Here is a 14,132-nt window from a genome sequence, read left to right on the forward strand (position 1 = left end):
AGTGAAAACAAAAGATTTGGGAAACTAGGAAAGAATGTTGCTGCGATGAGAAAACAGGCTCACATTTTACCCACTGATATCGTCCTTTGCTCCTTTTCAGAAAACACCACACCGAAGTCGGAACTGGTTTCTGTTTTGGGGGGTATTTTTATTTTTTTTATTTAGAAAAGGCAGAAACTTGAACAGATTTTTTTTTCAGAGTATAATTAGAACTTCAGGCTTTTCTGTTTACAATCTCCCAAAAAAGTCAGAATGGTCATGGTGGCAAAAAAATATATAAGACAAAACCTAAAAAAGGAGAATAAAACTGCAGAGAACAATGTAGATACTGGAGCTTGTTCGTCTTATACCATGTCTCTTGGATGGACCAAGAGAAATAAAGATACAATAATGTCATGATACACACACACGCACACACAGAGACACACACACAGAGTAATTAAATGTAGATCCATAGAGCCAGTGTTTCCATCCCAGCCCCCTCTGTGTAGGTCACATCAAAGTCCTCCAGTGAGCATGTGGTGTGACAGCTAAAATCTTCCCCCAGCACCCTTGATGCTGGAAACAATGCCCCCTGATAAACCCCCACAGGGCCTGAGGGTGTGTGTGTCCGTGTTTGTACTCCCGTGTGCTGGCCGACGGCGCACACACACACACACACACACACCGGTTTTTCACATGCTTGGCCACTAGAATCTGTCTGTCCAAGCACTCTCCTCTATCAGGAAATGAGGTAGGCCCGATGGGAGCAATAAGTCCAGAGAGCTTAGTGACCCAGAATAGGCTCCATTGTGCCCTTTGTACTGGAGGGGATTTGGGCCTACAAACTGACCAGTCTGCTGGAAGGTGATGTGGATGGAAGGTCTGGAAGAGATGGGCGGAGACCCGTCGGACTGGCATGAAAACAGAGCGGGACGCCAATTGGCAAGAGTTGGCTTATTGGCCGCTTCTGATCGTTTTACTTGAATCCAAACTCCCGAGCATTTGCATCCCCTCCCTCACGAGCCACCAGGCAGCCCAACCTTCAGTACCTGGCGTCACTTCCGGCCTGAAGTACTCGCAGGGCTTGACGGTACCTTTGTGCCCCGTTAGCATGAACACGTCGAGAGTACCCCTGAGCCGAGACTCGCTGCGGCGAATTATCCTCGCTGTGTTGATGCAAAGCTGGTTTAAGGTTGGCAGTTTTGCAGATTAGAGGCTGGTAAGTCCAAAAAGCATTCAGCGCTCGCTCCGCTAAGTTTACCTCGACTCACACTTCAACCTTCACCATTCGCATCATGGCAGGCTGACGAAGTGTGTGCACGGACCCCCTCCGGCCCTCTGGAAGTATGTGTACTGCTACATACAGAATCAAATAGAAGACATGTTGGGGGGCAGTTAAACGGGAAAATAGCAGGCTTTTCAGAAAGGGTGATGAGACAGAGACGGACTAGTGTGAGAGAAAGTGGAGCCGTGCATATTTTCCCCAGGTGAAACCAGGTGTGACTGCCAGTGTGAGCCAGACAGCTCCAGTAGGTCCGCCCTCAGCTACCACAGCCCTGTCATTACTATTACCTGCATGCCCTCAGGTCATGTGACACACACGGGCACGTGTGCACGCACATACACACTGTGGTCGAGGCTAATCCAGTATGATTTATCATTTGTATGACGTCGTATCAAAGAGGAGCAACTAAGAGAAGGAGCACTCCTCATTAGCTATTAAGGGCAAATGTTCTGCATGTCAATTTACGAGCACATCATATTTCTGTCTCACTTTTGTGAAATACACTTTTAGTGGGAGTTTCTGTGGTCCAGATTTTGGTTGTGTGTATGCGTGTGCATGGAACTCATAGAGGAGTATGTGATCCTTTACCTGGTGCACAATGACGGGGCCTGTTGGGCCTCTGTGCATGTGCACATGGTGTGTGCACATGTCACTATAAATACCTTGTAAATATAAAACAGCACTTGTTTATTTACCTTGTTAACATAATCATATGTTGTTGTTTTTATGCGTTTTCTTGTAAGCTGTTAATCTGTTTATAGGTCGACTTGAATGATATATTTCCCTTTGAGCTGAACATCTGCACATCTCCTACTTTTCCTGCCTTCATCTGCATCCTCATTCTCTCCCGTGTTATACTGTTGAAATAAATATTCAAATCATTGTCATTTATGAGCAATATTTTAATATTGTGTTCTGCTGTCATCCTGTGGTGAGAATCGGTAAAGCAGCATGCGCCTCACAACCGGATAAACTCTTTGCAAACAGGAAAAAAATAATCTTTTTGTTTTGAGTGATTTCTCTGGACAAAACACCAAGTTGGTGTTTGAAACAAACTGGACTTTTAGGATTAATTTAACAGTACTAAAAGTTGTATGGTGGTTTAAAATACTAGATGATCTCATCATAAAAGTATTGATTTTATTTTCAGCCTATGAACTACTTCCATGCCAGGACAACCTTTACAAAATATGAGCATGTCTGTTTTTTATGTTCTTTTGTAGGGTCGTCCAGGACTTCTTGGTGAAGGTGGTACAAGGGGAGGAGAAGGGCCATCTGGGAACCCAGGGCATCCTGGACCTAAAGGAGAAAAGGGCCACTCTGGATTAAGAGGACCATCTGGTCCGAAAGGAGACAAGGTGCGTTTTATAGACTTTATTTTTTTTTTGGCCATGTGACGCCAATAACCAAGTAGTACCATATTTCTAACACCGGGGGAGTGCTATTTATCGAATGGTAAATTAACAGTATGGATTATTTTCATCTTTAGGGTCCTATGGGTGTCCCTGGGTTTCAAGGAAATGATGGCGTGCCTGTAAGTAAAAAAATAAAGACAATATTTTATCTTAAATTCTACCTGAATTCTGGATATTTCCAGGAGGATGTTATGGAATTTAGTGCATCCTTTGCATTTCTTCCTCCGTTGATTTTTCATAGGGTCACCCTGGTCTGGAGGGTGGCAGGGGACCACCAGGTGTAGATGGCTGTAACGGGACAAGAGGAGAGCCTGGAGACCCAGGTTATGGGACAGGTGGACCTGGATATCCCGGGCCTGCTGTGAGGACAAACCTTTATTCGATTTGTTTTATTTTATGTATTTGACAGGTTGACTGTGACTGTATGCAATGGACTGAAGGGACATTATTGTCACCATTTCCTCCATTAGGGGCCTCGTGGGATAAAGGGTCAGAAAGGTGAACCTATCACCGTCTCAGATGGCAGCATCACAGTAAGATTTCCTCAGCAACATTTGCTACGTCCGCGTGTCTATAAGTTGGCTTTTTCAATATACGTCACATCTAAAAGAAATATGTTGTTTTACAGCAGACAGGGGCTTCCTGTTTTGTTGATTTTATGACAGATTTCGTGAAATAAACCCAGATGTAGACAAGATTAAGACAGCAAATATTATATCACATTTTTGTGAACTGCCATTGCAAATCAATGTAACTTCAGCATTACCGGTTCTGTACAGCAGGTGGCGCTGCAGTAGCTTGAACGCTAATCTATAAAATGACGCTTGTGTGCCTTTTTATTTTAATCAAAAGTCCCACTGTGTCTTTGTCCCGCAGGGTTTACCGGGTGCGCGAGGACAAGACGGGCAGCCTGTAAGACCTTCACTCTTCTTCTGCAACAACAGAATCAGTTTGCTTTTTGTTAAAGGTTTAAATTAATGAGACGTGCCATTGGTTTCTGCAGGGTATCCGAGGCCCTGACGGTCCACCTGGGTTTGCAGGTCCCCGAGGCCCTGAGGGATTTTCTGTATGTAATATATCACTGTCATTTCTGGCAAAAAAGATTCTCTTTGTCTTAACGTGATTTCAAACCTCTCCGTCCGTCTTCAGGGCGCACCTGGCCCCCCTGGTCCCCAGGGACAAAAGGTGTGTAACTTAACAACTGTTATAATATTGACATGACGGCAGAGTTTTGCAGTTTAAAGGTCCGTCAAATGTGTTTTTGTGTCTTCAGGGCAGCCGTAGCGACGGGTATCAAGGAGAGAAAGGAGACAAGGTACGCTTGGTTTGCTGCAGAGCTAAAGCAGCGGCATCTGTCTGTCACCCTTCACCCTCCCACGTCGCTCCTTTCTCTGGCGAATGAGTTCGTCTGCACGTTTTTTGACATGATGCGCATGTAAAGATCTGTCTGTCGGTGGCTTAACAACCTGCAACTGTGCCCGTCCAACATCCGTCCTCCATCCTTCCTCCCCTCCACCCTCCGCCCGCTGTTTGATTGACATGCCTGTTGTTACGTCTCTTCTCTGTATGATAAAAAAGGACCACCTGGTGGAACACAAGCAAGCATCCCTCAGGCCTGACATTCTGTTTTGGTTAAATCAACCTTAAAATCTAAAAAAAAAAAAGGGACTTGTTTGTGATTTACCCGGTGGCAGCACATACTTGTTTTTCCCCTCAATGTTGAGTGACAGCTCGGAGATTTCCTCCTAAAATCTCCTAAAAAAGAGAGATTTATTCGTGTAGTATCCTCTTTTGGGTCTGATAACCACCAGAAAGTTCAGCTTAGAATCCCGAGCTGTCGCTCCGGAGGACGACCTGTGGGTTGTAACCGGGTGCTGGAATCACTTGCTCCTTTTCCAACGTTACGCTCCGTTTTCCTCCCCTCACACCGTGGGCATCTGCTGCTGGTGCACTCTGGGACACGTCACCGCCTCCATCTGCTCACCCATCACATTGGAAGAGTACTAACAAGTCACACTGTTCCCACAATGCATGAAAACAACCACTGAGACCAAAGAGTCAAGGCTGGACTGAACGTGGAAAGAGATAGATTCACTGTTGAGTCTAGATTTTTGGGAAAGGAGGTTACACATCCTCAGTTTGTTTAAATGTCTGTGAATCATCCATCCTTATCACGATCAACATCACTTCCTGTTTGTTGTAAGGGTTTACATGAAAGGTTTTTTAATCCACAGATTTTTAGACTTTACTTCAACTTAATGTAACAGTTCATAACTAATACTGACGGGATGTTAAAGCAATATTATGGGATGTTAAAGCAATATTCAACATCTGTATTGGTGCGTTGGGGTGCAATAACACTCATTGCCACCAGGGTCAGTGTCTTATTATGAATCTAAAACCACTTCCTGGGCTCATTGTGGAGATCAGAATCTTAGAGATCAGAAACTTTATTCAACTGGGGGGAAAGTAACGCAGCTCTAGTGCAGTTGATGCCGTTCAAGTCAGTTCTGGTCTTTTTTTTTTGCTCTATTTTCTCTTCTCCTTTGATTTCACCTTCATCCCCCTCCCAAACAAACACTTCTAGCCGCTAATGGTATGCTATGTGTATTCTGGAATCCAGGGCGACGTGGGTCTTCCTGGACCCAGTGGTACTCCAGGCGATGGGTCACTAAGAAGTGAAAAAATTCTCACTATCCACAAAGGAGATAAGGTAACACAGCAAGGGAAGGATAGGAACGAAAGATGTAGCACCTTGACTTCACACACACACACACACACACACACACACAGGTTCAAAGAGAGTCGAATGTGACGGGGTTTATCGATGAACAATGGTGCCCATTGTAACGAGGAAGAGGAGCAGTGATTGCAGCAGATCTCGCAGCTCTGGAGGAAACATAGGAGGGAGGAGAAGAGGTTGGTCCCAAAGTCACCTGGTCGAGCTCCGATCAGGTGCTCAGAATGCTCCCATTCCGATTCCCTCCCTCATTCATGCTTAAGACCAGCCTCCTCTCCCTCGCTCCTCTCCTCAGGCTGTGCACAACAGCGCGCAGGCCTCAATGTGCGCACCCCCCCCCCCCCCCCCCCACCCCCCTCCTCCCGCGTCTTCCTGGCTGTTTTTATTCGCCTCCTTGTTCTCCCCGTCATCACCGTGACCACTTTGAACAGCTGTGTCTCCCTTGGTTACGCCGTCCAGGGCGAAGTGGGTGACCCCGGCCAGTCGATGGTCAATGGCGTGGTGGAGTTTTCGGGTTTTCCCAAAGGAACGCAGGTTTGTCGTTGCAGTGTCAAAACCAAGGAACCCCATCAGTAGCCAGCCAGCCACCCCCCCCCCCCCCTACTCGCTCAGCCCCATCACTCCTTCCTGAAACGGTTTCAAACATTGTTCCCCCCTCGTTAAAGTCTTCAACAGCAACTCAGCAGGTGTTTTTTTAAGAGATCTGTATTTGACCTTCAGTGGCCAAACCAGAACTCCAGGTACTACATGGAAAGACATTAGCATTTTTGGGGGGTTGTTCAATTGTCTGTGCTTAATTTCATTTCTTTTCTGGAAAGGGTCAACCAGGACCGAAGGGACTCAGAGGATTCCCTGGCCTTCCCGGCCGACCTGTAGGTTTTTCCTTCTTTAACAAGACCGAACAAGTAGCTTTGTATCAGTTCATCAGCTCACCCCCCCACCCCCACCCCCGTTCACTCTCGATAGGGACCTTTTGGCTACCGTGGTGAATACGGAGAGAAAGGCATTCCTGGATACCACGGGGCAAGAGTGAGTAAACTTGAGAAATCACTCCCTACTGATGATTTCTCTAATATTCCCTTGTGGTTGATGTTGGATTTAATACCCCCAAATAACAGGGTGCTCCTGGATTCAACGGGCCTCCTGGCACTCTCGGACAGCAGGTAAGATCTGGAAATATTAGAGGACAAAACACACCTGAAACCCACTACAAATCCAGAATTTGATACCTTAATAATGAAGTACATTTATCCCTTTCTTCCTTTTATAGTCACTATCATAATCTTACTTGACAGAATGCAGCTAGCCCTCTCAAATATGTTTTTTTTTTCCTGCAGAGTAAATGTCTGTCTGTGCAGTAACATATTTTGTTCATGCCGTAGGGATTTAGAGGTAATCCAGGTTTTCCCGGCCCACCAGGATACACCGGAAGAAAGGTAAGGTGGCAACGTTTCTACTGCCACCGTGTTATGTTAAGGCTATTAAAGTTTTTCTTATTACTAGTATGTCTATTGCAATTACGTTGCAATTCACCCGATTGCCAGCAGAGGGAGCCATTGTTTTCTATCTGAATTGTGTTTAAGATGATGATACAAGTGGTGGTCAGTTAATACATGATGGTTAATGTCATGGCCTATCATTGGCCTCCTAGACTAAGATTTTTTTGTTATATTTAGGGAGACCAGGGAGACCCCGGACCACCAGGACCTCCAGCATACGTCAGTAACGCGGGCACTACAGTTCAAGGTAAAATTACACAGAGTCTTAAACACTAATATAGTTAACCAAAACAGCGTCCCTGTGTTAATGTCTCTACTCTGACTGGCTGCAGGTCCACCGGGTGATCCAGGATTTAATGGTATTGCCGGAATACCTGGTGATCCAGGATTTCCAGGACTCCAAGGACCGCCGGGGCAACCAGGAATTGGTGGTTTTGGTTCAGGTAATGTCAATTCATATGAAGGGTTTAAATAAAAAGTCTTTGTGTGTTTGTAATGTATATAAAAGTTAGCAGAAGGGTAATGGATTCACATTTAACTGCCACTCAGTCATCTCCTCTGTCACATATCCAGGTTCTGGTCAGACGGGTTTTACAGGAACCCCTGGTCCAAAGGGTGAAAAGGGTAATCCGGGCGAATTAATTTATCGCTCTGAAGGTGCCCCTGGCAACCGTGGACTCCCTGGACCTGTTGGCCTTCCTGGACCTCCTGGCCCATCCAGTAAGTTCTCAGATTGAACAAACAAAAATCAGCCTCCTTCACAACAGGACAGGATGGAAAAACCTGAACTCCATCAATATTTTTAACATCATTACAGCCAAGTGAGCATGTTTTGAATTTTCGCTTCTCTTTGACAGATTGAGCTAGATTCCTTGAGGGAAAAGAACTAAACATCACATTTAACAGATTATAATTTTACGCAGCTCTTACAATCTTGACCTACAGCTGAAGTTTTGGTTTTTTCCCGTTGCCGCGAAATCCCGCTTATCACTAAAAATAAAAATAAAATACACCTTTAAAAAAAAAAAAACTAGAAAAAAAACTTAAAATCATCGCTGACTATTTTAACTGTCCTCCAATTCTTTGTCGAAGGCCCCTGCGTCATCCCTCCAGACCCAGGTAGGTATTAATAAAGGCGGCCATCTGGCAGTATGGTCGCCAGCCGAAATCAAAAAACTAAAGCGGCAGGCAACAATCTTCAGCAGGCACTAGCTTACCTGCCACAACGCTTTCTTTTGCGCTGTAGTTTATAAAGGGAGGCTGTGGTAAGTATCGCTGACAGGAGCGAAGGCTGTAACAGGCTTCAGACTTGGATGGGAGGACGTCTCTCTACTCCAAGCTGCTTTTCTTGTTTATGGCCACTAGGTGTCGCCAGCTGTCAAGATAATTCACTGATTTTACATAAACTCGGCAGCCAGTGTTCCAAGAAGGGATTTTGTGTGTGTGTGTGTGTGTGTGTGTGTGTGTGTGTGTGTGTGCAAAAAAAAATAAAAAATCCAATCTTATTTTTGAGTCTTGAGTACATATTTAATCACTGAGAGTCAAAGGTGATAAATTCTACGGTTAGTGGCTGCATGCTGCGTGTAGCTCTAAAGTCAATGTAAAATCACTGAATTCTTTTGTTTTTGGTACAATTGTTTTTTTTGTTGTTTTTTTTTTACCATGAATGCAACTTAAATGAGCGAACGCTCATACACAAATAAGCATCTGTCATCTTGCAGCAGCAGCTAAACTCTTTTATAACACATGCTAAAGAAAACACTAATCTCGATCTCACACTGCGATACCAAGCTGCACTGTGCTGGTCCAGAAGCTTGTTGACATTGAAGCAGCAACGATTGTCTTAAAAAAAAAAAAAAGGACAATGAAGTTGCCCAAAGTAACTCACCCGGCGCAGTTCAGCTTCATGCTCACGCTGTGTGAAATCCGTAAAACACAACGTTCCTGCTGTTTTGGGTTGCCGTCCTCTCATCAAACCCGTTTGCCCAGGTGCAGGTGCCACCACAAGTCAGCCTGGAAATCCAGGACCACCTGGACCAAGAGGAGCACCTGGGAACTCGGGCTATAGAGGAGACAGAGGTAGACGCCTTTCTGTTTCTGTTCACCCCAAACCCACCGTGTGGCTAATCTGAGCCATCATTCCGTTCCGTGTCCGCTCCGTCCCTCAGGTGATTCTGGGGACTGCGCCTGCCTCGGCGGAGGTACTTCAGGGTTAGCTGGGTCGGTAGGACCACAAGGAAGCAATGGAAGGCCTGGCTACCCAGGAGAAAAGGGTGAGCCTGGGGACTCAGGATCGCCTGGTTTCAATGGTATTCAAGGACCTCCTGTAAGTAGAGCCTTGATTTATTTGGCAGGCTTGGTGCACCCAGTTGAACGGAAGTCTCTTTAAAGCCGGTTCTTTCCTCCGGCAGGGTCGCGCCGGTGACAGGGGCTATTTTGGACGAAAGGGGGAGAAGGGAGCTTCGTATTACCCCAACATAGGTTTCAGGGTGAAAGGAGAGCTTGGAGATCCGGGACCTCGAGGCCCAACGGGTGAAACGGGGAAACCTGGAAGAGATGGACAGTCTGGAAACCCAGGACTCCCCGGACCCCCAGTAAGGACCAGGGTTTTTACAGAATGTCTTTTTATCTGAGAGTTTTTATCTGCAGTTTTCCAAATGAGCATCTCCCGTCCAGGGTGATGCTGGCTACGGCACGTACGGAGAGAAAGGTTTCTCTGGATTCCCTGGACCTAAGGGTGTACCTGGTGGTCCCGGTGACCCAGGCATCGGCTACGCTGGAACACCCGGTTTCCGAGGAGAGCCGGGAGAGCCCGGTATATACGGTCTACCCGGTCAGCCCGGTTTACCAGGACCAAGAGGTAAGTGAAGCCAGTTCCAGGCCTGTGTGTGTTTGTGTGTCTGTGTGTGTTTGTGTGTGTCTTTGACTAAGGTAGGGTAATAACAGCGAGCACCCAGAAGTGCTTAAACTTCAGGTTTCCTTCTGTAATCATTTTTTTTTTAAAAAGTGAATAATTAGTTTATTTAAGGTGAACTTTTGTATCTTTGTCCTATTTTAAACTGAGTGTGACCCAAAGGTCCTCTAGTGGTCAAATACGAGTCCATGCAATTTTCTCCTCCACAGAACGAGCCTAAAACCAACCTCGACATACGGTAGTTACCATAGCAACATCGTCCTAACATCTTACACCATTAGGGGACATTTTTAGGGGACAAACAGGTCCAGGTTCATCCCAACTCTCCTGACCAGATGGGACAACGTGGCCCTTGTTGGATTCTTCTTTTACCCAAAGCAGCTTCCTGCCCTTCCTGCCTCGGCCGCAGCAGTTAACTACACAATTAATGGTCTCCATTAATGTGCTTGGACACTTCCTCTGCAGCCAATAATCTGTAATCCATCAACCGCTTCCTGAGTTGAATGATTGTTGCGCAACAATGAAACGCGAATGCTGATTGCGCAACTGTGCTTCTTTTAGTCTCAGAGAAATTAAGATGAAGGGCGAAAAAGGGCCCCATAATGTTGAAAAGATCAGCATCCTTTTGTCCATGTAGAACAGTTTAGTTCGTTTATTATATCCTATATGAGGGGCAATTTCTTGCAAATTAAAAAAAAAAAATCATTTAGATGTCTGGTTTGAGATTACAGACTCGAGAATTTGATGTGGCCGAATATTTCAAAGTCCACGTTTAAGTCATGTTTAAAAGTGAAAGCAATTAGCAAAGGCAGCTCTGCCGCCTCCTTTAGACGACCTTTTGCTCTTCTCTGATACTAACGGATGCAGCAGCTGGCCTCCCCCGCGGTGCGAATGTGAGCGCTGGTTCTGTGACACAAATGCTGAACAGTTGATTCATTTTGCTCTTAATATCAAGGTTATTTTCACTCAGGGGGGTGGAGAGGCAAAAAAAGGGGGCCGAAGCAGCGGCCTCTCTTTCTTTGTCTCCTCTCGTTGAGCAGAATAACTGATTTTGATGCACTTTTACGTTGAAGCAGACGTTTTATGATGCTTTTTTTTTTTTGCCTTAACTGAATGAGCCTTGAATTAATTTTTTTGATTGCTGATAACCATTTGAAAGAAAAAAAATTAATTGCTTCATTGGCGCATGCAAATGACCCTGACTGGCTTTGTATGCTCCCTCTCTCTCTCTCTCTCTGTCTCTCTCTCTCTCTCTCTCTCTCTGTCTTCTCTCTCCCTCTCTCTCTCTCCCTCTCTCTCTCTCCCTCTCTCTCCTCTCTCTCTCTCCCTCTCCTCCTCTCTCTCCCCTCTCCTCTCTCTCTCTCCCTCTCTCTCTCTCCCCTCATCTCTCTCCTCTCTCTCTCTCTCTCCTCTCTCCTCCCTCCCTCTCTCTCTCCTCTCTCCTCTCCTCTCCTCTCTCTCTCTCTCCTCTCTCTCTCCTCTCTCTCTCCTCTCTCTCCTCCTTTCTCTCTCTCTCAGCTCTCCTCTCTCTCCTCTCTCTCCCTCTCTCTCTCTCCTCCTCCTCGCTCTCTCTGTCTGTCTCTCTCTCCCACTCCTCTCTCTTTCCTTTCTCCCCCTCCTCCCCTCTATCAATCTCTCTGACCTTCCTTGTGCATGTGTATCTGTCCAGGTGAAAACAGCTGTGGAGGGGTTATTGACGCCGGACAGGGAACGGGTGGGTAACTAACTTTTTATCCACCGGTCAGAGCGAGGAGGAGCTTTTTTTTTCCCCCTCCATCCAGCCCATCCGACCAGAGACACGGTAGAGCAGCAAGTCCAAGCAGAAGCTTGTCGTAGTTACGCATCATTTTCATTCCAGTCTTGATCTAGAAATCAGGACATTGATGTGTCCAGTGGGGTTTTTTTTATATATAATATAAGGTATATATAATATTTGTGAACATTTTATTACTGTTCAAGCTTAAATATAACCCCAAAACCCATCCGGATCGGACCCACAGCTCTAATCGAATGTAGCGCTTTAAATTGACATGGCTAGCTCACCGTCAATCATTTGTTCATGGCGATGCTGATGGAAGCCGCCTGCTCCCTGCATCTCAGGGACTCCACTCTGGCAGAGCCAGTCGATGATTGACAGTGGCGGGGGGGGGGGGGGGAGGATTCAACGTCTAACACCACTTCAGGGTAACACCAGCGCTCGTCGGACGGCCCGCAGCGAGCCGTGCTCTCCTCTTCCTCCAATCAAAGCTGCTGAAATCTGGCGCATGTTTTCCTGCCCTGCCTCTGCTAAGTGCTTTTAACCAAGGAGGGGTTGGTGGGCAGAGTTGGGAAGGCGGGGGGGGGGTAATAAAGCAAACACACCATGGAAAAATACCTTCGCAGTGAAAGATTAACCTTCGCCAGAGCAGAAATGGCGTGAATGGCAACAGACAATCAGGACTGCCAAAGACACTCATGCGTGAATTCTACAGAGAATCCTCATTAATCTGCAGCCCTCGTGCAACAGAACGCCAGACCGGAAGCCTCCATTTCACTCGTAGCTGAGTGGAATATTGGATTTATTCACGTCAGAGAGGGCCGAGAACCACAAATGTATAGATTCAGGAGATCCTGTCGTGTGTTCACGTGTCTTTGCTAACCTGTGTGTGACTCAACCAGGAGAAGTACTGCCCTGCTCCATTCCGGGTGAGATCGGAAACCCTGGTATCCCTGGGATACCCGGACGGCCCGGTATGAAACCTACACTGTAGATTTATGTGGTCGATGATTAAATACTGTTTTAACTGTGCAGATGAAATGTTTCCATGAACTTACTGCAGGTGCTTGAAGCTGTGTCTGTCTGTCTTAGGCCCCAAAGGTCAGCCAGGTTTCCCTGGAGGTTCCGGACGTCCCGGGCTGGACGGTACCAAGGGGGAAAGGGGAGACCCTGGCTTTGGTGGCCAGCCTGGACCTCAAGGTCAGGAATTCGGAATACATTTTCAACCTTTAGACCTGAGACAATCACCGTGAAGACTGAATATTTTATTATAGTTATTCATTATTATGATTGTGCTCCTTGAAATCCTGTTGCACTCTGTCCTCCCCAGGTTTCCCTGGACAAAGAGGTGATCCTGGAGTTCCTGGAATTCCAGGACAGAGTTTCGATGGTCCAAGTGGGAAGGATGGTCTTCCAGGAATTCCTGGAGCCAAGGGCCTGCCTGGAGATGTACTGGGGGCCACATCTGGAAATCCTGGAAGGGACGGTTCACCTGGATTCCCTGGAGATAAGGGTCTACCTGGGACGCCTGGAACTTCTGGATTACCCGGTGGGTAGAACAAACTATTACAATTGTTCAAAAGTTGCATTTCTGATCATTTTATTCCCTCATCAGGTGGGGATGGGCGGAGCGGTGTTCCTGGTTTAAAGGGAGAACGCGGAATTGATGGTTTTCCAGGAATTACTGGCCCACCCGGACCTCCTGGCGAGCCCACTGGCGGCATACCAGGTCGCCCTGGAGCTCCCGGAAATCGGGGACTACCAGGTTCACCAGGTGATGAGCAGGACTCCGGACTCATTTGTTTTGACCAATATCTTTAATTTGTCCACTTCTTTTTCGAGTTGTGTTTGTAAAAAAAAAAAAGAAAGTATTTTCTATTTACTCTTTCGCCACTTCCCTTTTACCAGTGTTGTTTCACTCTTCCCTGCTATCACTGCCTTTCTCTCACAATCCTCCAGTTCCAACGCACCAGTTTGTTCTCGTTGTGTACATCAGCTCGGCATCACCCAAAAGAATGTATTCTTCTCCTGTTTTGTCTCTGTTTTTGTCACCTCTCCCTTCTTCCTCCTTTCTTCCCTCCTTCTTATACTCCACCATCATTATCTGCATCCATCCTCTCATCCTTCCATCCCTATCTTGATGTGGGGTCATTCGCTGTCTAGGCTGCCCAGGTGAGATACTCCTCTCCCTCTCCCTCCATCCGTCCATCCGTCCGTCCCTCCATTCATCCAGCGCTTCTGTCCCTGCGTTATCCAGCTATTAGGCTAAATGCTTTTGCAGTTGTGCTCAGAATATCTGCCTGCTCTAATTTTTTTCATCTGTGCAGCAAAAAAAAGTCAACCTAAATTAATCTAAGTTTCCAATATCACAATATATTGTAACAACACATTCACAATATTTTTCATAAAGCAATATGAAGTGTTAAACGTGTGACTCAGTTAATTAATCCACATGAATCGACTCCGAAACGAACACTATATTTTTTAAATATTGTGATATTTGCTTTTGTTGCTCAGGTCCAAACACTAACCCCCATAGTT

At 46.2% G+C, this 14,132-nt stretch overlaps 1 protein-coding gene across 7 annotated transcripts in view; it reads left to right on the forward strand.

The window, feature by feature from the left end:
* col4a6 (collagen, type IV, alpha 6) overlaps positions 1 to 14,132 on the forward strand; it is a 58,733-nt gene that overhangs the window by 37,796 nt on the left and 6,805 nt on the right. Inside the window, exons 5-31 of one of the 7 annotated variants that reach the window (XM_011606634.2) lie at positions 2,491 to 2,625; positions 2,757 to 2,801; positions 2,924 to 3,043; positions 3,153 to 3,215; positions 3,559 to 3,594; positions 3,686 to 3,748; positions 3,832 to 3,867; positions 3,956 to 3,997; positions 5,306 to 5,395; positions 6,241 to 6,294; positions 6,389 to 6,451; positions 6,541 to 6,585; positions 6,805 to 6,858; positions 7,099 to 7,168; positions 7,254 to 7,364; positions 7,495 to 7,641; positions 8,014 to 8,040; positions 8,911 to 9,000; positions 9,090 to 9,247; positions 9,333 to 9,515; positions 9,598 to 9,781; positions 11,505 to 11,549; positions 12,494 to 12,565; positions 12,684 to 12,791; positions 12,922 to 13,140; positions 13,207 to 13,365; positions 13,755 to 13,763. In XM_011606634.2, coding sequence (XP_011604936.2) covers positions 2,491 to 2,625; positions 2,757 to 2,801; positions 2,924 to 3,043; positions 3,153 to 3,215; positions 3,559 to 3,594; positions 3,686 to 3,748; positions 3,832 to 3,867; positions 3,956 to 3,997; positions 5,306 to 5,395; positions 6,241 to 6,294; positions 6,389 to 6,451; positions 6,541 to 6,585; positions 6,805 to 6,858; positions 7,099 to 7,168; positions 7,254 to 7,364; positions 7,495 to 7,641; positions 8,014 to 8,040; positions 8,911 to 9,000; positions 9,090 to 9,247; positions 9,333 to 9,515; positions 9,598 to 9,781; positions 11,505 to 11,549; positions 12,494 to 12,565; positions 12,684 to 12,791; positions 12,922 to 13,140; positions 13,207 to 13,365; positions 13,755 to 13,763 — 2,428 coding nt within the window. Of the gene's footprint in view, positions 1 to 2,490; positions 2,626 to 2,756; positions 2,802 to 2,923; positions 3,044 to 3,152; positions 3,216 to 3,558; positions 3,595 to 3,685; positions 3,749 to 3,831; positions 3,868 to 3,955; positions 3,998 to 5,305; positions 5,396 to 5,881; positions 5,957 to 6,240; positions 6,295 to 6,388; positions 6,452 to 6,540; positions 6,586 to 6,804; positions 6,859 to 7,098; positions 7,169 to 7,253; positions 7,365 to 7,494; positions 7,642 to 8,013; positions 8,041 to 8,910; positions 9,001 to 9,089; positions 9,248 to 9,332; positions 9,516 to 9,597; positions 9,782 to 11,504; positions 11,550 to 12,493; positions 12,566 to 12,683; positions 12,792 to 12,921; positions 13,141 to 13,206; positions 13,366 to 13,754; positions 13,764 to 14,132 lie in introns of all 7 variants that reach the window. The other 6 variants (XM_029840520.1, XM_029840522.1, XM_029840521.1 and 3 more) reach the window with 6 other exon arrangements.

This window comes from Takifugu rubripes, chromosome 8, assembly GCF_901000725.2.
Source record: "Takifugu rubripes chromosome 8, fTakRub1.2, whole genome shotgun sequence".
NCBI classification, from domain to species: domain Eukaryota; kingdom Metazoa; phylum Chordata; class Actinopteri; order Tetraodontiformes; family Tetraodontidae; genus Takifugu; species Takifugu rubripes.